We start from the raw sequence: 26,113 nt of genomic DNA, 5'->3' as shown, positions 1-26,113 counted from the left end.
TATATGATAACTCACCAGTTCTTATTCTATGATCTGTACCCAATGCCCTCACTGCGTAATTCTAGGCTGATATTGCATTACGATGACTTTTCCTGCAACCAACTTAACAATGAACCCGCTTACTAAATGATGAAATTTTTCAATGCGATGTTTATAAAATAATGTATATGCACAGTTCCTTTGCCTAAATCCCCTCTCCCTTACTTGTGATTGCTGCATATAGGTGTAGATAGGAAATAGGCCAGCAAGATGTCTTGGAAATGTTAAAGGGAGGACTGTGAAAAATGAATACAATCTTGGTGAACATTATCTGCGCCATCTTGCCCCCTTTTCGAGCCCATTCGTGCGCGTAAGCGGCAGCCATTTTGAGCATCATGGTCTCCCTGCCCCTCGCTAATAGCCAGCGCGTCTCTCTCTCTCTTAACCTCGCAAGCATCCCCCCCCGCACGCTGACAACCCCCGCTCTCTCATGCCTTGGGTCATAAACCCCTCTTCAGCGCAGCTTCACCACTGAATCCCATCCTGTTCCCAGCGCGACACCTCCCCTCATTCCTTTCATGGTCTCAAACCCTTTTGATGCAAACCCCCTTTTCCTGTGTCCCCGTTTGTCTTCCTCGTTCCCAGGCTGCCACCTGACCCTGCGGATACTGTTTATTACCCCGTACAGTAGGAAGCTTCCCCTCCCCATCAAAGATCCCCGAACCGATCAAAGCCCCCACCCCATGAGATCCGATCAAACCCCATGCATTCCGTGAATCGGCGGAATGCCCTGCTGTGCGACCACCACCACCTGTTGTGACCGGGGTGGGGAATCCAACTGTAAATGTATGTGGGAACGGGTCTGAAGGGGAGATTCCGAGGATGTTCTTTCAAATACTAAAATATTACGAGAATGTGTTATGTGCAATAAAGGTTGTAAACTCCAGTATAAGAGGCCCGGTCTCAGAGATGTGGTTAGAGCACCTCGTGACGATACTTGCTGTCTGAATTGATGTGTTCTCCTCCGGAGAGAATAAAATCCTCGTTTCCCGCCTTCCAGTCTCCAGCGCCTGCTTCTTCATTGATTAATATTGGTGGGTCATAGAGGCGATACCGCCGGGCAACATAAAAGGGTCTTTGGTTACCGGTTGTCTTTGGAACCCTTTTTAACAGGTTGCCGCGAGATTCGCGGAGTCTGGGTTGCGTCGAGACCTGTGGAGCCTCGGTTGCTCGAGACCTGTGGAGCCTGAGTTCCCTTGAGACTCGTGGAGTCTGGATGGCTACGAGACCCGTGGAGTCTGTGTGGCTACGAAACCCGTGGAGTCTGGGTTCCCTCAAGCCCTGTGGAGTCTGGGCTCCCTCGAGACCCGTGGAGCCTGGGTTGCCTCGAAAGCTGTGGAGCCTGGGTTGCCTTGAGACTCGTGGAGTCTGGATGGCTACGAGACCCGTGGAGTCTGGGTGGCTACGAAACCCATGGAGTCTGGGTTCCCTCAAGCCCTGTGGAGTCTGGGCTCCCTCGAGACCCGTGGAGCCTGGGTTGCCTCGAAAGCTGTGGAGCCTGGGTTGCCTTGAGACCTGTGGAGTTTGTGTTCCCTCTAGACCCGTGTAGCCTGGGTTGCCTCGAGACCCGTGTAGCCTGGGTTGCCTCAAGACTCATGGAGTCTGGGTTGCCTCGAGACCTGTGGAACCTGGGTTGCCTCGAGACCTGTGGAGCCTGAGTTCCCTTGAGACTCATGGAGTCTGGATGGCTACGAGACCCGTGGAGTCTGGGTGGCTTCGAGACCCGTGGAGCCTGGGTTGCCTTGAGGCCCATGGAGCCTGGGTTACCTCGAGACCCGTGGAGCCTGGGTTGCCTCCAGACCCGTGGAGCCTGGGCCCCTCGAGACACGTGGAGCCTGGGTTGCCTCGAGACCCTTGTAGCCTGGGTTGCCTCGAGATCCGTGGAGCCTGGCTTTCCTCAAGACGTGTGGAGCTTGGGTTGCCTCGAAAGCTGTGGAGCCTGGGTTGCCTCGAGACCCGTGGAGCCTGGGTTTCCTCGAGACCCGTGGAGCCTGGGTTGCCTCGAGACCCGTAGAGCCTGGGTTGCCTTGAGGCCCATGGAGCCTGGGTTACCTCGAGACCCGTGGAGCCTGGGTTGCCTCCAGACCCGTGGAGCCTGGGCCCCTCGAGACACGTGGAGCCTGGGTTGCCTCGAGACCCTTGTAGCCTGGGTTGCCTCGAGATCCGTGGAGCCTGGCTTTCCTCAAGACGTGTGGAGCTTGGGTTGCCTCGAGACCCATGTAGCCCGGCTTGCCTCGACTTGTGGAGCCTGGGTTGCCTCGAGATCCGTGTAGCCTGGGTTTCCTCGAGACCCGTGGAGCCTGGGTTGCCTCGAGACTCGTGGAGCCTGGGTTCCCTCGAGACTCATGGAGCCTGGGTTGCCTCGAGACCCGTGGAGCCTGGGTTTCCTCGAGACCCGTGGAGCCTGGGTTTCCTCGAGACCCGTGGAGCCTGGGTTGCCTCGAGACCCGTGTAGCCTGGGTTGCCTCGAGACCTGTGGAGCCTTGGTTGCCTTGAGACACGTGGAGCCTGGGTTTGCTCGAGACCCATGGAGCCTGGGTTGCCTCAAGATCCTTGGAGCCTGGGTTGCCTCGAGATCCGTGGAGCCTGGGTTGCCTCGAGACCCATGGAGCCTGGGTTTCCTCGAGACCCGTGGAGCCTGGGTTGCCTCGAGACTCGTGGAGCCTGGGTTCCCTCGAGACTCGTGGAGCCTGGGTTGCCTCGAGACCCGTGGAGCCTGGGTTTCCTCGAGACCCGTGGAGCCTGGGTTGCCTCGAGATCCGTGTAGCCTGTGTTGCCTGGAGACCCGTGGAGCCTGTGTTGCCTGGAGACCCTTGGAGCCTGGGTTGCCTCGAGATCCGTGGAGCCTGGCTTGCCTCGAGACTTGTGGAGCCTGGCTTTCCTCAAGACGTGTGGAGCTTGGGTTGCCTCGAGACCCATGTAGCCCGGCTTGCCTCGAGACTTGTGGAGCCTGGGTTGCCTCGAGATCCCTGGAGCCTGGGTTGCCTTGAGACCCCTGAAACCTGGCTTGCTTTGAGACCCGTGGAGCCTGGGTTGCCTCGAGACCTGTGAAGCCTGGGTTGCCTCGAGATCCGTGGAGCCTGGATTGCCTCGAGACCCGTGGAGTCTATGTTGCCTGGAGACCCGTGGAGTCTGGGTTGCCTCCAGATCCGTGTAGCCTGGGTTGCCTCGAGACCCGTGGAGTCTGGGTTGCCTCGAGACCCGTGGAGTCTGGATGGCTACGAGACCCGTGGAGTCTGGGTTCCCTCAAGCCCTGTGGAGTCTGGGCTCTCTTGAGGCCCGTGGAGCCTGGGTTGCCTCGAAAGCTGTGGAGCCTGGGTTGCCTCGAGACCCGTGGAGCCTGGGTTGCCTCGAGACCCGTGGAGCCTGGGTTTCCTCGAGACCCGTGGAGCCTGGGTTGCCTCGAGACCCGTAGAGCCTGGGTTGCCTCCAGATCCGTGTAGCCTGGGTTGCCTCGAGACCCTTGGCGTCTGGGTTGCCTCGAGACCCGTGGAGCCTGGGTTGCCTGGAGACCCGTGGAGCCCGGCTTGCCTCGAGACTTGTGGAGTCTGGCTTTCCTCAAGACGTGTGGAGCTTGGGTTGCCTCGAGACCCATGGAGTCTGGGTTGCCTTGAGACACGTGGAGCTTGGGTTGCGTCGAGACCCGTGGAGCCTGGGTTGCCTCGAGACTCGTGGAGCCTGGGTTCCCTCGAGACTCGTGGAGCCTGGGTTGCCTCGAGACCCGTGGAGCCTGGGTTTCCTCGAGACCCGTGGAGCCTGGGTTTCCTCGAGACCCGTGGAGCCTGGGTTGCCTCGAGATCCGTGTAGCCTGTGTTGCCTGGAGACCCGTGGAGCCTGTGTTGCCTGGAGACCCTTGGAGCCTGTGTTGCCTGGAGACCCTTGGAGCCTGGCTTGCCTCGAGACTTGTGGAGCCTGGCTTTCCTCAAGACGTGTGGAGCTTGGGTTGCCTCAAGACCCATGTAGCCCGGCTTGCCTCGAGACTTGTGGAGCCTGGGTTGCCTCGAGATCCGTGGAGCCTGGGTTGCTTTAAGACCCATGTAGCCTGGGTTGCCTTGAGACCCCTGAAACCTGGCTTGCCTCGAGACCCCTGAAACCTGGCTTGCCTCGAGACCCGTGGAGCCTGGGTTGCCTGGAGACCCGTGGAGCCTGGGTTGCCTGGAGACCCGTGGAGCCTGGGTTGCCTGGAGACCCGTGGAGCCTGTGTTGCCTGGAGACCCTTGGAGCCTGGGTTGCCTCGAGACCCGTGGAGCCTGGGTTGCCTTGAGACCCCTGAAACCTGGCTTGCCTCGAGATCCGTGGAGCCTGGATTGCCTCGAGATCTGTGTAGCCTGGGTTACCTCGAGACCCGTGGAGCCTGGGTTGCCTTGAGACACGTGGAGCTTGGGTTGCCTCGAGATCCGTGGAGCCTGGATTGCCTCGAGACCCGTGGAGCCTGGATTGCCTCGAGATCTGTGTAGCCTGGGTTGCCTCGAGATCCATGGAGCCTGGCTTTCCTCAAGACGTGTGGAGCTTGGGTTGCCTCGAGACCCATGTAGCCCGGCTTGCCTCGAGACTTGTGGAGCCTGGGTTGCCTCGAGATCCGTGGAGCCTGGGTTGCCTTGAGACCCCTGAAACCTGGCTTGCTTTGAGACCCGTGGAGCCTGGGTTGCCTCGAGACTCGTGGAGCCTGGGTTGCCTCGAGATCCGTGGAGCCTGGATTGCCTCGAGACCCGTGGAGTCTATGTTGCCTGGAGACCCGTGGAGTCTGGGTTGCCTCCAGATCCGTGTAGCCTGGGTTGCCTCGAGACCCGTGGAGTCTGGGTTGCCTCGAGACCTGTGGAGCCTGGGTTGCCTCGAGACCCTTGGAGTCTGGGTTGCCTCGAGACCCCTGAAACCTGGCTTGCCTCGAGACCCGTGGGGTCTGGGTGGCCATGCTTGTGCTGTGGGTCATGTAATAATTGTTCAGTCGCCTGGGTACCACTGTCGCATTTCGCCCTCTGTTGCCCAGTTCTGAATGCCCCCCTATGTAGGCTGTGCAGACCCAGGCATGCAGGGCAGATGTCTTGGTGGCTGGCCAGACTGGGAACACAAACTGGCCCTGGCTATTGAGTCGGATGGGGCGGGGTCTATGCTGCAAAAACTGCCCCGGGTTACAGAAATGGCCTCCCAGGGGTCCAAAACCGCCTCCCACTCTGGCAGCCCATCCGGGAAACGCCCGGTGCACGCTATGGCCAGTCTGGCCCACTGCAGTAGCGGTCCGTGGTGGGAGTGCTGCCGGGCGCTGACGTGGGGCAGGTGAGGGCCAGGGTGGGGGTAGTAAACTACGGATTACGGCCGATTAGAGGTAAGTAAACATATAAATAAATAAAACTAATTTCGTTGCGCGCGCTGCATCGCATTTCCCTGGATTGTGTCCTGTCTCAGCAGCCGGATCCTGAGCGGACCACTGTCTAGCCCCAAGGGGATGTATAGACATGGTCCTTTAGTCCAAAGTGTTGCTTCTGGCGTTCATCAGTGACTGTAAATTCCTTCCTACATACACAGCAGTACTGTCCGGTTTCTGGCAAGGATCTTTACATTTGTTTGGGCTTCTTTGGTAACTCCTCAAATCCATTCATCCATCTGTGTTAGGGTTTCAACTGGACTCTTGCCGAATCCTTGATCTGTGGATTGAAATATTTCAGTCTGATTCTTCGTACTCACCTTGGCTCTTCTGGTTGCTCACCTTGAAGTGTTACATACTTTGTTCATTTACAGGCACGTTTTCTTTGCGCATATCCTGCCTCAGTGGGCATCCACATGCTTCCCTGGCCTCTGCTGAATGGGATATCTAGGTGAATTGTTGGTCAAATGTCCTGACTGGTCCAAGGTGTTGCTTGGAGTCATGGCTCCTGGTGATAATGGGTAAAGCCGGGATGCCCTACGAGAGTTCTGTAGCGCCTAAACAAGATTTAAAAGCTCGGTGAGTCTTCATACCCTCATGGGTGATCAGCTGCGCTCTACAAGTACTGATTGATTGATTGATTGATTGACACGTCAAAAGAGGAAGGATTTGATGGTGAACCGGGGTGTATGTCCAGAAAGCTGGTTACGGACAAGAAACCTGGCTTAGGCATATTGTAGCTTTGTAATCTGTTGTGTATAAAGTCATGGGCTTTCCGTGTCTTACTCCACCCCCCTTTAATTCCTTAGATGTCACGACGATGCATGGACAGGTGGACCGCAGCAGCATCGGCAGCGTTCTCCGAGACCTGGTCAAGCCTGGCGATGAGAACCTGCGGGAGATGAACAAGAAGCTGCAGAACATGCTGGAAGAGCAGCTGACCAAGAACATGCACCTGCAGAAGGTAAGGAAGGTGGGGCGGCTCTGGGGTTGGGTACCAGCTCATCAGGAGATGGAGGTGGGCAGCATCCGTGCCCGAAGGGGCAGAGTATAGATCACACATGTACCTGCAGAAGGTAAGGAAGGTGGGGTGGCTCTGGGGTTGGGTACCAGCTCATCATGAGATGGAGGTGGGCAGCATCCGTGCCCGAAGGGGCAGAGTATAGATCACACATGCACCTGCAGAAGGTAAGGAAGGTGGGGTGGCTCTGGGGTTGGGTACCAGCTCATCAGGAGATGGAGGTGGGCAGTATCCGTGCCCGAAGGGGCAGAGTATAGATCACACATGCACCTGCAGAAGGTAAGGAAGGTGGGGTGGCTCTGGGGTTGGGTACCAGCTCATCAGGAGATGGAGGTGGGCAGCATCCGTGCCCGAAGGGGCAGAGTATAGATCACACATGCACCTGCAGAAGGTAAGGAAGGTGGGGTGGCTCTGGGGTTGGGTACCAGCTCATCAGGAGATGGAGGTGGGCAGCATCCGTGCCCGAAGGGGCAGAGTATCGATCACTCATGCACCTGCAGAAGGTAAGGAAGGTGGGGTGGCTCTGGGGTTGGGTACCAGCTCATCAGGAGATGGAGGTGGGCAGCATCCGTGCCCGAAGGGGCAGAGTATAGATCACACATGTACCTGCAGAAGGTAAGGAAGGTGGGGTGGCTCTGGGGTTGGGTACCAGCTCATCAGGAGATGGAGGTGGGCAGCATCCGTGCCCGAAGGGGCAGAGTATAGATCACACATGCACCTGCAGAAGGTAAGGAAGGTGGGGTGGCTCTGGGGTTGGGTACCAGCTCATCAGGAGATGGAGGTGGGCAGCATCCGTGCCCGAAGGGGCAGAGTATCGATCACACATGCACCTGCAGAAGGTAAGGAAGGTGGGGTGGCTCTGGGGTTGGGTACCAGCTCATCAGGAGATGGAGGTGGGCAGCATCCGTGCCCGAAGGGGCAGAGTATAGATCACACATGCCCTGTCCACGAAGATGTAAATATCCAGTATTTGTAAAGCGCGAACAATTACCCTAGGGTGTCAAGGCGCTGGTGCCATCGGGAAGATTAAACAAGCTATTGCCCAGAGTGACATGGTGCTGGGCTGATCTGCCGCCGGCACTGGAATCGAACCGTGAGCCCCCGGGTTCCAGAGTCGGCTTCCAGCTGCCCGGGCTGCTGCACCACACCTCTTGTGCAATGGAGTCGTGGACTAAGGACACTGTATTGAGGAGGGGCGCTCAATCACCCTGAAGGGTCTTGTCCGCCTTCAGGCACAGATTTGGTGCAGTGTTTTTCTCACATAGGCAGATGTATCCAGTTTCACCCCCCTCAAGCTTGAGCTCCTCAGACTGCACACATGCTTTGCCAGGAGCCTCCACGTGTGCATCTTGACATGTGCTAGTGTTTTGGCCTCGTTGCCTGCTTACCACAAAGGAGACACAATTATTAGAAGGAGAGGAATTCATTGAATAGATGACAAATGGTGCTCAAGGGGAACAGTTGAACTGTAGTTGTGTGCGCGCCCTCGGCGCTTTGTGAGGCGAGCTGGAAGCAAACAAATGCGTCGCATTAGGTGTTTAGCATTCCTAAAGACGGGTGTCCATAACCTTGGTGCTGTGAAACAAGCATGCAAGCACTGCTTTGTACACTGATGGATGGCAAAGAGAAGGTGTGCGCTGTCCGTGGTGCTTCGATGTATCGGTGTGCACGCTGCCCACAGTGCTTCGATATATTGGTGTGCCCGCTATCCATGATGCTTTCATGGATTAGTGTGCTCGTGCACGCTGTTCATGGTGCTTCGATGTATCGGTGAGCGCGCTGTCCGTGGTGCTTCGATATATTGGTGTGCACGCTGTCCATAGTGCTTTCATGTATTAGTGTGCTTGTGCACACTGTCCATGGTTCTTTGATGTATCGTTGTGTACGCTGTCCGTGGTGCTTTGATTTATCCGTGTGCGCGCTGTCCATGGGGCTTTGATGTATCAGTGTGCACGCTGTCCGTGGTGCTTCGATGTACATCCTGTCCATGGTGCTTCAATGTATCGGTGTGCACACTGTCCGTGGTGCTTCGATGTATTGGTGTGCGCGCTGTCTGTGGTGCTTCAATGTATTGGTGTGCGCGCTATCCGTGGTGCTTCGATGTATCGGTGTGGATGCTGTCCGCGGTGCTTCGATGTATCGGTGTGCGCGCTGCCCGTGGTGCATCGATGTATCATGTATCTTGCTCCCGTAAAGTAATTACGCGAGAACCTTCCTGAGTGCCCTTACTGATCTCATGAGGTCCTGATTCTAATATTAAGGGAAACACTAATCCTTTCTACAGATTTGGCAGCAGTGGTTAGTTTAGGCCGCTTGATACTAAAATTGAACTTCCTTTGGTCCTGAAGAAGTGCTTTGGATTTCCTTCTGAGGCCACATACAGCGTGAAACATATTGAGTGTTATATCTGTCCATTAGGGACATATACCCAGCTTCAGAGGGACATAGTATCCCCTAGAGCAGCACCACACACTTTGTTTTAACAACGACAGAGGGATCACTCTAATAAATAGTACCCACCCTCCCTTCAGTCATTTTTTAACTCACCACTTTAGACTTCATTGTCACTTACACCCACATACCCTAACAGCTTATCATCAAAAGATCTCCAATACAGTGACCCTTCGGGGGAACCGTAGGGCATTGCAGCGCCGGCCCGACGAGGAGCAAAGCCCAAATGATGAAGCAAGACATCCTTTGGGGTGTGTGAGGGCAACAAGAGGACACACTGTCCCTCACAGCTAGAGTAGCACACGACAAAGGTTTCTTCCTTTTTCTTCCTCTACAAGGAAAAGCGACTCTCTTTGGGTACTAGTGCACTAGGCCCCCGTGCAATGATGACAAGCACAGAGATGATGCCCTTCTTCTCCCTCCTCTCCCCAGATCCCCTCTCTCCTGGTCATACTGATAGGCAGAGGGTGGGCTCAGTGCTGGCCCTGGCTGGGCTTCTTGTGCTGGCTCGTCCTTGCCAGGCCCTCTTCTCACTTCATATCTACTTCTCCAAAACAAAGGCAACATACTGAGACAGTGCAGCATGCATTTCTTGTAGGCAAGAGCTTCAATGCCCCACATATGGGCACTAAGCGCTATATAAATGTTGCAGAACAGTACAAAGCTCTGCTTCGTTCCTTTGCCGGGTCAGGCCGCTGTTGCGGGAATGCAGCTCCCACCCTTTTGGTGAGCTAAGATTCCATCTGCTGATGGAACGCCGAATCATATACCCCACGCGCGGTCCCCTGCGTTGCGTCCCTCATACTGGTGTGATTACCAATGGGATTCGACTCGGTAGGGTACAGGTAGAACAGAATGGGTTCTGGGGCTCCTGGTGTCTTCGTTCTATTCACCCCCTTTCTTTCCAGCTTTCTCTAGGGGGCTCACCATGACCTTTGTGTGTCCTTTCATTTCCATCCCTTTTATGGCACTTCACGTCTGGTTCACGCTGGCAATTCATAGATTTTTATATAACACTTCCTACAGCAGTATTCCGGTTCTATGTGCTTCAAATAACCTGGTACTATACAGAGTTTAATGCTAGTAAAACATGTGCCGTCTATCAGTTGGACCCCTGGAATTCCGGATCAGTTAGTCCAGGAATAGAATAGACCACAAACCTGCCTGGACTGGTACAAAATGATATCTTTGGAGGGGCAGTCAAACCGTTGACTCCTAGACTTTGTTCCACAGCTGCATTGGGTTCCTATTTGGAAAGTAGGTGGACACATAACATCTGGGATGGGGGCCTTCAGATGCACGACTCATGGGGAGGCACTGGTGACGCGACTGCTGACGCATGAATTCCATGGCATAGTTAACCCCTTAGCTGCGGCAGCTATTCCGCCGCAGCGCTAAGGGGGAGGCGGGGCCGCGCGGCCCTCCCGTACTCATGACGGAACCGCTACGTGACGGCCCTCGGGTGGGCTGTGCTTGTGACGGAACAGTTCCGTCACGGCCCCACCCGCTCTTTAGAACGTCAGCGCAGACGCGGAATTTGCGCCGCGCAGGCGCTGCGAGCGGGCTGTGACAGAACCGTTCCGTCACCAGCACAGCCCACCCGAGGCTCGTGACGTAACGGTTCCATCAGGAGCACGGAAACGGTTAACTGGATAGTTGCGATGGAGGTGGGTTGGTGGAGGTAGATTTATTTCCTTCCTTTACCAGTTAGAATAACCCACCTTAGACAAGACATGGTGTCGTACAGCGGACACCAGCTCTCGGCGTAGAAAACTGATAGGCTTCACGCTGACATGGGCAGCGACACTGGTCAGAGAGGCAAAAATAGGAGCTGGAGAGACCTCTGTCAGAGTAATGAGCTCAGCAAACAGAGCCTACCCGTGGGCATCTTGATGTCTGTCCATGGCTGTACGTCGGTCTGCGAGCAGAGCCTTAAATAAAGCATGTCCAGAGGGCACCAAGCCTGGCATACTTTCCTTCTCCCTAGACTCTTTGCTTTTCTTCTCTTCCCCGTCCCTGCACTTTGGTAATTAAAGGGATTGTCCAGCAGAACTCTTTCCTTCTACAAAAAAGAATAATGACTACATTCACTGTCAATTTTGTTGTTCAATTTCAATTTTATTCAAGTGTTCGGTCTTTGGAAAAACCATTACACCAAGCAACATATTTTATAGCATTAAAAATCATTAATCTATACTACTATTATAAAGAGAGAACTGTGTCCTTTGAGGCGGGTAAACTCGAAAAGTACACCACCAATCACAACACCCAATACAGCGTTGGAAAGGGGAGGTCCAGGAGATGGACATAGGCTATACATCAACACACCATATACATTGGGGGGGAAAGAACGTTAGGGGAAAAGTAGTCCGTATGGGCGTATGCATACAGCGATTAGACGCGTGGCGTTCCCAGTCACAACGCTTGCAAGAGGCGCAATGGCGTGTGGGCGTCGCGTTACGTAAACGCGGCGTTTGTTGTCGGACAGAAGCGCTGGAAGGAGCAAGGGACCGATACCCGACATGCGGAAGTGCCCAGCTGATGGAGTGCCCAGCGCGGGGAGGAGCCATCGCACAATGCAAATATTGTGAGTAAGTAGTATAGATTCACACCTTACATGTTTGACGGCGTGTAAGGAATCACACTTGACCGTGTTAGCAAAACGCTCGTTCGGGCTGAACGTGTAAATACAGCGGGCTGTGAGTGCAGACGGTGCCATTTGCTGCTAAATCTTAGCTGGTGGGGGGGGCCTCAGACATGTAGACCGTGGCGCGCCCCACCGCAGCTTGCACCGCTTCACATTATCCGGGGGAATGTCTCCCATTCCAGTAAAATGTGCACCCCACAAACTTAGGATCTGGCACCCTCTGACTGTCGCATGGCACTATCTCCCCAAAACAATAACACCCCCACCCGCCCCAGGATCGCCACATCAACAGTCAAGTGAGCCCTCCTTCAGACAGCGCGGTACACTCCAACTGCACTTCACCAACACCTGCAGGGTCAGAACAACAGGGCGGGCAGGGGTGCCGAGCCACTTCAGCGGGCCTCAGTAAAGTATGGGTTTGGACAGGCACTTCAGAAGTGCACGCTGGTGGGGGAGAAGCGGCAATGCTAGTCAGTACTCTCGAAAAGCCTACCCGGACAACGTCGGGACGTGCTGCTTGTAGAGTATTAAAACAATTAATCCTAGTTCTAAATTCAATAGACATTGAGTAAAAATTTTGGTTAAAATTGAAGGGAACCATATCATAATAAAAACCATGTATAACACTGGGACTCCATGGCAGCTCATTATCTTTATACGTTTTCGTAGTTTTCTAGTAATTACACAGGATTTCCACCTATTTCCTTTAAATACAGATTAAAAAAATGTACCCCCTGCAGCCTAGGGGGATTGAGGTACCACCTAGGAAGGTAATTACTGCTTCTATACTTGTTCAAATGTTCATGTTATTGAATGTTTCTTTTAATAATAACTTTCTTTTAGTAACTTTGGGCATGCACAGAAAATATGTTGGAGAGATTCATATTTATAATCACTCAGTCTGCAGCCTCGGCTCTACCTCTGATCTTTCCATGTAGGGATGAGATCCTTTGTTTCATACACTCACTGTCTGTCTCCAAAGCGAATGAGCAGCTATGTCTGCGTTCACTGCGTACCTCTAAGGTGAGTGAACACCAAAGACTTCGTTCACTGTGTCCATCTAATGTGAATGAGCGGCGAGAACAACATTCACCGGGTCACTTTAAGGTGAAGGAATACAGTAACTACTTTCACTTTGCTTGCCGTCACGACAGCTTCTCTAGTGGTGATAACATCTGCCCGGGGGGTGAGTGAACTCCAGGCTTTATCATCCAAGCCTCCCTATTTTATGTTATTCCCGGGCAAGTTGGTGCTTGGCACCCGGACCTCTTTCTTACCTAAGGTGAGGACCCCATTCCATTTGGGTCAATCTGTCATACTGCCCACCTTTTATGCTCCTCTAAAGTGGAGGAACACCTCCACCGTCTGGACCCCCAAAGAGCGTTGTCGTTCTACCTTGAACGCCTAAAAATGTTCCAGGTGGATGACCAACTCTTCGTGGGCTATGTAGGGGCTAAAAAAAGGTTGGGCAGGTCAGAAACTAACCATTTTGCGCCGGGTCGTTCTCTTTGTTAAGATCTACTACACCCTGGTTAACAAACAGCTTCCTGAGGGCTTATGGGCCCATTTCACTATGAGAAAAGCTGCGACCACGGCCTTGACTCGTAGTGTTCCAGTCCTGTCTAGCTGCCATTACATGTAATGGGGTGACCCTGTAACCCCCTGAACCTGGGTGGGAAATAGAACAATAATAATGGTTCTGTCGGACTGAAATACACAGTAATATAGTATTCCCTGGTTTGTTACTCACAACATCCGTCCCTATAAGGGTACAATGATAGTGGTACCTATACCAATATGAAACAGAACACACTGACCACAATGAAGATTAGAGTAAAGTTTTAGTCATATACTTTTATCTTCTCTGAATTGTATTAAAACATTGATTATAGCTGTCCAGACAAACACAAAACATATATACCGCATACATTTTGAGCAGGACTCATATACATTTAAAACAACATACAAAATTGTCAAGTCACGAAATTATTAGTTGCATCAACTATAAGAGCAATAATCCACTAGGCATATCAATCAATTCTTGGTTCCTAGTAGATTTTATAAAGTTGATTTCACGATACAGAAAATGCGTCGACGTTTCGACCCTGGGGGGCGATGCGCTGGTTGTGCGCATCAGGGGCAGGTCTTCATCAGGACTGTACAGTTGTGGGACAGCCTTTACTGGACCTCGGCTCCTCCTGGGTACCTGGTCCTATATACGTAGTATTAGTGATCCGCCGACTCAGCCAATATCGAAATAATTCTTAGATCTCTGTATTGATTATTCGGATCCGGTTTTCAGAAGGAAGGAGTTAGACCATGACACCTGTTTTTCATATCAAGGACACAACGCCTTACCGATCATATCAACGCTGTATAAATAATCAATACAGAGATCTAAGAATTATTTCGATATTGGCTGAGTCGGCGGATCACGAATACTACGTATATAGGACCAGGTACCCAGGAGGAGCCGAGGTCCAGAAAAGGCTGTCCCACAACCGTACAGTCCTGATGAAGACCTGCCCCTGATGCGCACAACCAGCGCATCGCCCCCCCAGGGTCGAAACGTCGACGCATTTTCTGTATCGTGAAATCAACTTTATAAAATCTACTAGGAACCAAGAATTGATTGATATGCCTAGTGGATTATTGCTTTTATAGTTGATGCTACTAATAATTTCGTGACTTGACAATTTTGTATGTTGTTTTAAATGTATATGAGTCCTGCTCAAAATGTATGCGGTATATATGTTTTGTGTTTGTTTGGACAGCTATAATCAATGTTTTAATACAATTCAGAGAAGATAAAAGTATATGACTAAAACTTTACTCTAATCTTCATTGTGGTCAGTGTGTTCTGTTTCATATTGGTATAGGTACCACTATCATTGTACCCTTATAGGGACGGATGTTTTGAGTAACAAACCAGGGAATACTATATTATTGTGTATTTCAGTCCGACAGAACCATTATTATTGTTCTGGCTAGCTGCCAGGCAGCAATGTGGGCGTCCCTGCACACTTTTGCCAAGCACTACTGCCTGGACACTCAGGTTCGCAGGGACAGGCATTTCGCCCGTTCGGTCCTGCAGGGCTTCGTAGTTTAGTCCATTTGTCTGCAGCCCACCCCTTGGATGCTATGGCTTGGGTATCTATTCGAAGGTAAGGAATCTGCAGCTAGAAGTCTATCAGATGAACAAGTTACTTACCTTCGGTAACGCAATATCTGAAAGAGACAATATCTAGCAGCAGATTCCTTACAGACCCTACTATGCCTCCCTGCTCTGCAGGCACATTTATAAGGCTAGGTATGCTCACTTTTCAGGGCCCTCGTTTGGACACACACTAGTCAGTTCACTTCATGGCTCTACGCTTTTGGCATGGAAAGCATGAAAAGTAACTGACATCCACGAGCCTGGGTGGCGCCTATGTAGGTGACTGCAACATCACATCCGATTCTGACGTAACTGCATAGAACCGAACAGAGCCACCTGAAAGAGCGCACAGGGGTACTGCTCCCGCAAAAGTTTGCGGATCCAGTCTGATGCCTGGGATATTGAAAGGTAAGGAATCTGCAGCTTGATAGAGTCTCTACCAGATATGCGTTACCGAAGATAAGTAACTTCTTCATCAATCGTATGTCTATTCTGAGAAGTGGGGAGTAGCGCATTTTTTGCTGCAGTAGATATGGAATTTTGTCAGATTGCTCATTTGAGGTCTTTGCGCCCCCTTCTTGCTCACAGGCTGTGTGTGTGTAGTCACTGCCGGTCAGTATGGTGATGTGTGTCCCCTCTTTCGTTGCAGGACCTGGAAGTGCTGTCCCAGGAGATCGTGCGCCTGAGCAAGGAGTGTGTACCTGGCCCTGAGAGCGACCCTGGCCCCGCCACCAGCAGCTGAGGCTAGCCGTCCTGGACCTGGAGACCGCGCTGAACTTTTGGTGTTCATGGCAGAGTATAGTGCCGGTGGTTCCCTCTGTGGCACCCGCTGCCCTGCCCACCCCGGACACTGGTTCTCCTGCTCTGCTGAGTGTTTGTGACCAGGGCCAGTGAGAGGACATAGCCCCTGCTCTCATCCTGCTCCCCTCGCCACCCGGCCACCTCATGTGGCATCTCTGTCAAGGTGGCGTTGGCCCATGTCCAACAGGGAGTCTTCTGCGGCCTGCCTCCGAGACATAGCCTTGTGGGAGAACAATCAAGACACTGAGCGATGTGGGGGTGGGCACGTCATGTACTCCTGCCGCCTGTGCCCTCTGTCATAACAGTGTGTGGTGGAGCTGGTGGGGGGCACCAGCAGACTTCCTTTTTATGATGGGACCTGTTACTAAAGTCTTTGGACCAAAGCCTTGTGAGATGTAAGAGTGTGCTTCTCCCAGCGCAGCTGTGGGATCCCTCGCTGGGGGTACCTGGGCGGTTCCATGCCCGGGCTGCGAGGAGGGCATGTTTAATGTTCTGATTCTTAACCAGTAGCTCCTGTGAACCTCCCTGTAGTGCTCGAAGCCCTGGGCAAGCTCCTGAACTTCCGCAACAAATTCACATAGAAAAAGGTTCTGCGTCTCTGAGCACTCGGAGAACTAGGCTCTTTCTATAGGGTGTCTCCAGCGCGAGGGCCTTGCAGAGCAGCAGAACCATACAGGGTCCTTCCCTGGCTTGGACCTCATCTCTTCTCTTAGGCAGAAGACGCCTCACTTCGGGAACTGAGAAACATCCTGGTTCCCGTCACTGCCCCTGAGCGGCAAGTTGGTCTCATGGAAGCGAGTTCGGTCTACCGGCTGCAGGTGCGAGGCGTGCGTTTGATGTGCCTGGGGATGGCTCTTGGTCTGTGTGTATGTGATTGTAAGTGTGTACTGCTTGTACGTTTCGGGTAGTACCTGTGGCTGGTTGTATGTGCTTCTACTTGTTATTGCAGAGGCGGCTGCTACTTAATGGGGGTGGCGGGGCGAGGTGGGGGGATACATGAAATTTAAAAAAACATGTACCTGCAGGCCGGCCGGCCACCGCTGTCTCTCAGTCCTCTTCCGCTCCTCCGTCGACAGCAGGAGCCAGGAAGAAATCGGGCTCCCAGATTCCCCTAGCCAATCACAACCTAGCCTGGTTTAATGCATCCTACCCACTCTGTCCTGATTACATGCCTTGTGCCTAGTCTGCTTCAATGCATCCTACCCACTCTGTCCTGATTACATGCCTTGTGGCTAGTCTGGTTCAATGCATTCTACCCACTCTGTCCCGATTACGTGTTTTGTGCCTAGCCTGGTTCTTTGCATCCTACCCACTCTGTCCCAATTACGTGTTTTGTGCCTAGCCTGGTTCAATGCATCCTGCCCACTCTGTCCCGATTACGTGTTTTGGGCCTAGCCTGGTTCAATGCATCCCACCCACTCTGTCCCAATTGCATGCCTTGTGCCTAGTCTGGTTCAATGCATCCTACCCACTCTGTCCTGATTACATGCCTTGTGCCTTGTGCCTAATCTGGTTCAATGCATCCTACCCACTCTGTCCCAATTACATGCCTTGTGCCTAGTCTGGTTCAATGCATCCTACCCACTCTGTCCCAATTATATGTCTTGTGCCTAGTCTTTTTCAATGCATCCTACCCACTCTGTCCTGATTACATGCCTTGTGCCTAGTCTGGTTCAATGCATCCTACCCACTCTGTCCCAATTACATGTCTTGTGCCTAGTCTTTTTCAATGCATCCTACCCACTCTGTCCTGATTACATGCCTTGTGCCTAGTCTGGTTCAATGCATCCTACCCACTCTGTCCCAATTATATGTCTTGTGCCTAGTCTTTTTCAATGCATCCTACCCACTCTGTCCTGATTACATGCCTTGTGCCTAGTCTGGTTCAATGCATCCTACCCACTCTGATTACATGTCTTGCCTCTAAATGCATCATCTCTGTCCTAAATACACACATCATTGCATTGCTTGCCTGATTACGCAAATGTTGTGGCCTAATTACATGTATCATATTAAACCACATGATACACAGTGTACCTGATCTACCGGCATGCATCTTACCTGCATTGGTCTAATTTTGTGCAGCTCATCTGGCTTGGTGGCATGCCTCAAAGGTGGCCTGGTTACGTGCATCATGCCTCTCCCAATCACATGTGTCATACCTGGCCTTATTACGTAAATTGTACCTGGCCTGAATACAGGTATCATATCTGACCCTATCACATGCATCACACCTGACCTGACCGTGAGCATCTTACCTGCTGTACCCTCATCGTAAGTATCATATATGACTTCATTGCATGCATGTATCCATTCCGCATTACATGGATCATACCTGACTCCATTGAATGCTTTGATCCTGCCCTCATTACAAGAATCATTCCGGGCCAGACTACATGCACGGACCCTGTCCTGTGTACATGCCTGTAACGTCACCCCACTGCGTGCAGTGAGCCTACCCGTATAAGATGCATCGCACCTAGCTCATTGCATGCATCATATTTAGCTAGATTCTGTAACTTCCATTATTCTTCAAATCCTGCATCTAAGGGAACAGATAAGAGTCATCAAACCTGGCCTGGTTGTTGTACTTCAAGGCTGACCAGACAGCAGCCGTAGTCCCGAAGGTGAGAGAAGCGCGTGGATTGGGGAGAATATCTCCTGTGCTCCTGTGTGGACAGGCCAGGTGCAGTGCGTGCCGCATTTTCACATCTGGAGCTGCAGGAAGCGAGATTAGCCCACAATGAATTGGGTCAGCTGGCAGGGTGCCTCCGCTGCTACTATGCATGCTCTCCCAAGAATCTAGTTTGGAGTATCTGCCTGTTCCATTGATCTGTTTGTGTTCTCATTGTGTGTGTCCTGTGATTGTTGGTGTGGGATTTCCAGTTTTTTTTCCTAGTTAGATTTCAAGATCCAGTCCTGGTTTATTGTTGTATGTGTGGCATCTGTTTGTGAAGATGAGTGATCCCGGCTACTCGGGTCACTGGCCAGCCTAGCTTTCAGCCCACAGCTCTTCCAACCCCCAACAGCTTTGCCAAGAGATGGATGAATGCACAACACCAACTTGTTTCTCAAGCACAGTCACCGCGTGTTCAATTCTTCACAGCTTGTCTTGGCCAAGACGGGGCCAAATGCACAACTCAGATATGTTCATTATGTACTCTTGCAGCATGTCCAGATCTTGAGAACTCCTGGTCTTGGCCAAGAAGTGGGCGAATGCACAAGACTGACCTGTTCCTCAAGCAGAGTCGCTTCATGTCCAGTTCTGAACATCACATGGTCTTGGCCATGAGGTGAGCAGACACATGACACCGACTTGTTCCTCAAGCAGAGTCGCTTTGTGTCCAGTTCTTGAGAGCTCATGGTCTTGGCCATGAGGTGAGCAGACGCACGACACCAACTTGTTCCTCAGCAGAGTCGCTTCATGTCCAGTTCTTGAGAGCTCATGGTCTTGGCCAGGAGGTGAGCAGATGCACAACACCGACTTGTTCCTCAGCAGACTCGCTTCATGTCCAGTTCTTGAGAGCTCATGGTCTTGGCCATGAGGTGAGCAGACGCACAACACCGACTTGTTCCTCAGCAGAGTCGCTTCATGTCCAGTTCTTGAGAGCTCATGGTCTTGGCCATGAGGTGAGCAGGCGCACGACACCGACTTGCTCCTCAGCAGAGTCGCTTCATGTCCCGTTCTGAACATCACATGGTCTTGGCCATGAGGTGAGCAGGCGCACGACACCAACTTGTTCCTCAGCTGAGTCGCTTCATGTCCATTTCTGAACATCACATGGTCTTGGCCATGAGGTGAGAAGACACATGACACTGACTGGTTCCTCAAGCAGAGTCGCTTCGTGTCCAGTTCTTGAGAGCTCATGGTCTTGGCCAGGAGGTGAGCAGACGCATGACACTGACTTGTTCCTCAGCAGAGTCGCTTCATGTCCAGTTCTTGAGAGCTCATGGTCTTGGCCAGGAGGTGAGCAGATGCACAACACCGACTTGTTCCTCAGCAGAGTCGCTTCATGTCCAGTTCTTGAGAGCTCATGGTCTTGGCCATGAGGTGAGCAGACGCACAACACCGACTTGTTCCTCAGCAGAGTCGCTTCATGTCCAGTTCTTGAGAGCTCATGGTCTTGGCCATGAGGTGAGCAGGCGCACGACACCGACTTGTTCCTCAGCAGAGTCGCTTCATGTCCAGTTCTTGAGAGCTCATGGTCTTGGCCATGAGGTGAGCAGACGCACAACACCGACTTGTTCCTCAGCAGAGTCGCTTCATGTCCAGTTCTGAACATCACATGGTCTTGGCCATGAGGTGAGCAGGCGCACAACACCGACTTGTTCCTCAGCTGAGTCGCTTCATGTCCAGTTCTGAACATCACATGGTCTTGGCCATGAGGTGAGCAGACGCATGACACTGACTGGTTCCTCAAGCAGAGTCGCTTCGTGTCCAGTTCTTGAGAGCTCATGGTCTTGGCCAGGAGGTGAGCAGACGCATGACACTGACTTGTTCCTCAAGCAGAGTCGCTTCATGTCCAGTTCTTGCGAGCCCCTCGTCGCTCCCACTGCACAGGAGCAGCTCCTCTCATAGATGTGGCTTCTCCGGGCTGTGAGGCCAGCAGGTAGCTTGTGACTGTAGATCAGGAAGCAAGATCCTTTTTAAATTCTGGGATTGTGGCCAGTGCGCAAGGCCTTCGGAGGATCGCAGACATTGCATCTTCAGCTCCAGCAGTGGCAGATGTTTGCTCCACCTCTGGGGCCCATTTTCATGGCACCACGCTGGCATCTTCTAATAAGCTGCCTCTGCTTTGGTTCAGTGGTACCCTGTGAAAGCCACCTCTCTGCAGGTTGGGAAGCTGAGTCATCAGATGAGGGTTCTTGCAATTTTTGATCTTGGATAATATCATCTCCAATTTCCACATAACATCAACCTTTTTTAAATAAGCACACTATGGCCTCTGTTCTCTGAGTTGTCGTCTAAGGAACAGAAACATTAATTATTTAGTACTCCTCAGGGAAACAGCACTTTGGTTTGTATTTGGGTGTTTGTAAAGCTCATCAATCATCCCAAGGGACATCACGGCGCTAGGGCGGAGTGTAATGCAGTGCAGTTTAACCATCAGCTGGGTCAGTATCTAGGGAAAAGAGTGGTTTTCAGCTTTTTACTGAACAGTATATAGTCGTCTGTTAGACGTAGGTCAAGTGGGAGTTTGTTCCAAAGGACCGCGGCTGCTTTAGAGAAAGATCGACCGCCCATCTTGACCGTGGTCATACGTTTGACTGAAGCAAAGGCCAGATGGCGCGATCTCAAGTTACGTGATGGGACATGAAATTCTATTTTGTCGCTTTTAAGTCATCACAGATGGAAACTGGTTTTACTGTTGGCTGTATGGACAATGGTTCTCCGGTTAAGCCGTGCAGCGGATGGAAGTAGTTCTTCGGTTTTGTCGTACTGAGAATGGAAACAGATCTCCGATGATATCTTAAGAGAAAGAGAACAGTTCTTTGATTACAACATATATAAGTTGGAAACAGTTCTTCTGCTATGTTGTCTGTTTTTAGGCTTAGACATATAAAGAGTTAAACCAATTCTTGGTTATGTTTTACGGAGAACTGAACTGTTTTTCGTAAAGTCGTTCAGAGAATTTGAATATTCTCTGATATGGTACAGGGAAATTCCCTTAACGATATCTCTTAAAAATCTTTCTAGTTCGTGTGTGACATTCAATGAATTATTGGCCAGCACTGCAAAGGGTATCGTCTGATATTGCAACGAAATGGCTTATTTTTCCTTAAATTATATCACCAATAAATGTTTCCCTCTATGTGTGACATCACTGAGAAATAGTTCCCATTACTCTGACTTTACCCAGAAATTCTTTCAATTCCCTTCACGACAACACTAAACATACAGAATTACAAATCAATAACAGCGAATAACAGGTATGTGTTTCATTAAGGGGTTCTATGGTGTAACTGAGAACCTTGAGTTGAAAAACAACTTTATTGTTCACTTTTTGTAGCTGTGCATAGTTTTAGGTTATATAGGACCCCCAGCAGCATCATCTGCTGCTTTGAACTCCTGAGCACAGTCAAAGGAATAATGGGATAGCCATGGTCTCTCCTGTTTGTCCCAAATGTTAAAAAAACAAACAAAAATCACTAGCCTTCAGTTAGCTAACCCAGCACCATCTGTGCCATCTAGCCCCCTTTCCATCCAAGCACAGAGCCAGCGCTGTGTTGCCGGGATCTTCTAGAGGCCTATCAGAGCAGACACTTGCTACGTCATAAAAGTGTCTACTAACCAGATTTAGAAGCTGGTGTTCTCACCAGTGTCTCTGTCAAGAGCCGTACATACAATTCTTCCTGTTAATCTGACTTCTCAAAGAAATAGCTTCCATTCCCTCTGACGTCACCGAGCAGTTGTTGAATGAATCTGTGGCTGACTTTCCCTGTAACCTATAACTCTCAAATCGTCTCTATTCTCTACTGGGGAGATTAAAAAAATGGTTTGGGAGTCCCTATATTCCATGGTTTTCGTTCCCTTTATGACCACAATAATGCACAAGTGTCAGTCCAGAGGAGGCTTGCTTTTTCTGCATCATATCACTGGTTCCACTGCCGGTAGGACGTCGCCAGTAAATGGTTTCCCTCCCCTAAGGGGCATCAATAGTTTTCACTCCCTATATGACATCATTGATATGGATGATCTACATTGCCAGTGAGACATCCTCAGCGACCAGTTTCCATTCTCTTTGACGTCGTTGATAAACTGATCCATTACTTCTACGTCATCAGTGATAAATGGTTTTCATTTCTTCTGAGGCCAAAAATGAATGTTATCCATTCCTTCTGAGACCAACAATGAATGGTTTCCATCCCTTCTGAAGCCAACAATTAATGGTTTCCATTCCTTTTGAAGCCAACAATGAATGGTTTCCGTTCCTTCTGAAAGCAACAATGAATGTTTTCCATTCCTTCCGAAGTCAACAATGAATGATTTCCATTCCTTCGGAGGGCAACAATGAATGATTTCCATCCCTTCTGAGACCAACAATGAATGGTTTCCATTCCTTCTGAAGCCAACAATGAATGGTTTCCATTCCTACTCAGGCAAAGATTGAATGGTTTCCATCTCTTCTGAAGGCAACAATGAATGGGTTCCATTCCTTCTGAAGGCAACAATGAATGATTTCCATTCCTTCTGAAGTCAACAATGAATGATTTCCATTCCTTCTGAGGGCAACAATGAATGATTTCCATTCCTTCTGGGACCAACAATGAATGGTTTCCATTCCTTCTGAAGCCAACAATGAATGGTTTCCATCTCTTCTGAAGGCAACAATGAATGGGTTCCATTCCTTCTGAAGGCAACAAGGAATGATTTCCATTCCTTCTGAAGTCAACAATGAATGATTCCCATTCCTTCTGAGGGCAACAATGAATGATTTCCATTCCTTCTGAGACCAACAATGAATGGTTTCCATTCCTTCTGAAGGCAAAGAATTAATGGGTTCCATTCCTTCTGAAGGCAACAATGACTGATTTCCATTACTTCTGAAGGCAACAATGAATGATTTCCATTCCTTCTGAGGGCAACAATGAATGATTTCCATTCCTTCTGGGACCAACAATGAATGGTTTCCATTCCTTCTGAAGCCAACAATGAATGGTTTCCATCTCTTCTGAAGGCAACAATGAATGGGTTCCATTCCTTCTGAAGGCAACAATGAATGATTTCCATTCCTTCTGAAGTAAACAATGAATGATTCCCATTCCTTCTGAAGGCAACAATGACTGATTTCCATTCCTTCTTAGACCAACAATGAATGGTTTCCATTCCTTCTGAAGGCAAAGAATTAATGGTTTCCATTCCTTCTGAAGGCAACAATGACTGATTTCCATTACTTCTGAAGGCAACAATGAATGATTTCCATTCCTTCTGAAGGCAACAATGACTGATTTCCATTCCTTCTGAGGGCAACAATGAATGATTTCCATTCCTTCTGAAGGCAACAATGACTGATTTCCATTCCTTCTGAGGGCAACAATGAATGATTTCCATTCCTTCTGAAGGCAACAATGAATGATTTCCATTCCTTCTGAAGGCAACAATGACTGATTTCCATTCCTTCTGAAGGCAACAATGACTGATTTCCATTCCTTCTGAGGGCTACAATGAATGATTTCCATTCCTGCTGAGACCAACAATGAATAGTTTTCATTCCTTCTGAGACCAACAATGAATGGTTTCCATTCCTTCTGAGGGCTACAATGAATGATTTCCATTCCTTCTGAGACCAGCAATGAATGGTTTCCATTCCTTCTGAAGGCAACAATGACTGATTTCCATTCCTTCTGAGGGCTACAATGAATGGTTTCCATTCCTACTGAGGCAAAGAATTAATGGTTTCCATTCCTTCTGAAGGCAACAATGAATGATTTCCATTCCTTCTGAGACCAGCAATGAATGATTTCCATTCCTTCTGAAGGCAACAATGACTGATTTCCATTCCTTCTGAGGGCTACAATGAATGGTTTCCATTCCTACTGAGGCAAAGAATTAATGGTTTCCATTCCTTCTGAAGGCAACAATGAATGATTTCCATTCCTTCTGAGACCAGCAATGAATGGTTTCCATTCCTTCTGAGACCAACAATGAAAAGTTTCCCTTCCATCTGAGGCCAACAGTGAATGGTTTCCATTCCTTCTGAGGAAAACAATAAATGGTTTACAGTCCCTTAATTAAAGCATCCGTACATTGTTTGCATCACCTGCATCACAGCAATTCTTTGCACGACATAATCGATAAACCCCATGGCACGTAGCTGCTTGCTGTCACCACTGCTGACCCTATTTTGCCTTGTGCCCTACTGTTCTTTCCTCCCCTCGACAGCTGTAACACGTGGAGCCACATAAGGATGTTTATGTTTATTCAGACCCTCAGATGAACGATACTGACCCACAAGAGCCCGTTCAAGGTCAATGAGACATTTCAGACCCCATTGTGTGGACACCAGCGTCCAACAGACTGCCCAGGGGTGCCCTGTTACGGTTCTCCTGATTGCAAAGGCATTCGAGTGTTGGGGCACATTATGTCCCCGAGTCTTGTGTGTACAGACGGTGTGTGCCAGCATCGTGCCCTCTGTGCAAGGTGTCCGTACTGTGTTTGCACGGATACTGTGTGCATGCTCCATTTCTGTGCGGTGCAGCTGGAAAAGGTTTTATGATGGACGATGTTTCTGTATGAGTACCAGCTCAAGTCACCATCAAATCACTGCCTTCAAGCACCTCCAAGGTGAAATGTTTGCCACCTAGAGATGAGCCTAGACTCTGGTCGCCAGTAATGAGGAGGGGAAGGCGCCGATGGAGTGAGACCTTATGTCTGCTTCACTTTCCACCAGGTCCTTTTTGCCAAACCATAAGTGCATAAGTTAGCCTCATCGGAGGAGGGAAGAATAGCTGTACTCTGGTCAGGTAGGGCCCTTGGTGAAACCAAACTTGGAGCCATTTCCACTTGTCCTCTTTAGTCATCTGTGTGTCCCAAATTCAAACAAGGCTTCTCCTGGCAGCTCCAGCACCCCTCATTGGTGGGTTGGGGGTGTAGGGGGTGCGCATCGGCGCCCTGGGCATGGGCCCAGTTTGCACATGCTAAAGGGCGGTCTTAGATGGAGGGCACAGGGAGATGTATCTGCAGGCTGTCAAAGGCCATAGTGGTACTTGCCGATGGCTGCTTACTGAGTGTTTGTTACACGGGTGCCCATTGGGACTCCATGCCCCCTTCAAGTGGGGCCTATCACTGCCTGCCATTGCCCCCAGGGGAGGGGCAGGTCTTGTCTTCTAGAAGTACCCCACAATCGTGAACTTGTTTTGATGTCTGACCACAAACCCCAGACCTCTGCTCGCAAACCTCCGTCCGATGTATGACTGTCGACAGGAACCCGGCTCCGTGGAGTTTTATGTACATATGTAATAACAAGGGGGTCGGGGCAGATGTTGTTTGTATTAAAAAAACTAGCAGTATCTTCATAATTCTATTTATAACTGGTGCGTGCAGGAGCAGGGTCCGGGTACACAAGTTGATACGGAGGGAGAGATGTATTTTGCGATTCTTTCTGTGGAGGTAAAAGTTCGATGCCTTTTGTACTCATTGGTGCCCCTCCCACAAGACTTGTAGGGTATGACGTGACGGGGCTGTCACCCATGGCCACTGTCCGTCCTAAGGGTGGGTGGGGAGGGATGGGCGATCCAGGGAAAGCAACGGTTTGGTCCCCGAGGACTCTATTTAATATAACCGTGTATTGTATAATGATGTATGTACAATTATTGAACTGATTACAATGAACTCCCGTCTGCCTCTGTGTCTTTCTTGTGTGCTGAGATGGAGAAATGCAGCGTTCAGTGTTGAGCTCGGAGCCCTCTGCGCAACCATCAGGGTGTAGAATCTTATCCTGCCCGGCGACTCAGTCTTTCATCTTTCAATATTCAATAAAATAAGTATTAATTCAGTGAATGATAATCTATATGATTCAAAATAAGTTCAGTTTCTACTTTGCAAGCCCTGTACAGAAATCTGAGTATTGAGTTTTAACCGCAGATTCCTCACCTTTTGAATGTTCCCCCAGGCGTCAGACTGGATCCGGAAAC

The 26,113-nt window shown here is 50.5% G+C and overlaps 1 protein-coding gene across 4 annotated transcripts in view; it reads left to right on the top strand.

The window, feature by feature from the left end:
* The window catches only part of GRIPAP1 (GRIP1 associated protein 1), a 395,004-nt gene extending 369,192 nt beyond the window's left edge, over nt 1–25,812 (top strand). For 3 of the 4 annotated variants that reach the window (XM_086940304.1, XM_086940303.1, XM_086940302.1), the window contains 2 exons: nt 6,211–6,365; nt 15,327–16,471. In XM_086940304.1, coding sequence (XP_086796430.1) covers nt 6,211–6,365; nt 15,327–15,419 — 248 coding nt within the window. In that variant the 3' untranslated portion in view covers nt 15,420–16,471. Of the gene's footprint in view, nt 1–6,210; nt 6,366–15,326; nt 18,772–19,529; nt 19,782–19,947 lie in introns of those variants that run through there. The other variant, XR_015300640.1, reaches the window with a different exon arrangement.
* Nucleotides 25,813–26,113: the final 301 nt, after the last annotated feature.

The sequence above is a fragment of the Lissotriton vulgaris genome, chromosome 10, assembly GCF_964263255.1.
Source record: "Lissotriton vulgaris chromosome 10, aLisVul1.2, whole genome shotgun sequence".
NCBI classification, from domain to species: domain Eukaryota; kingdom Metazoa; phylum Chordata; class Amphibia; order Caudata; family Salamandridae; genus Lissotriton; species Lissotriton vulgaris.
This window is presented reverse-complemented; position numbering and strand designations above follow the sequence as displayed.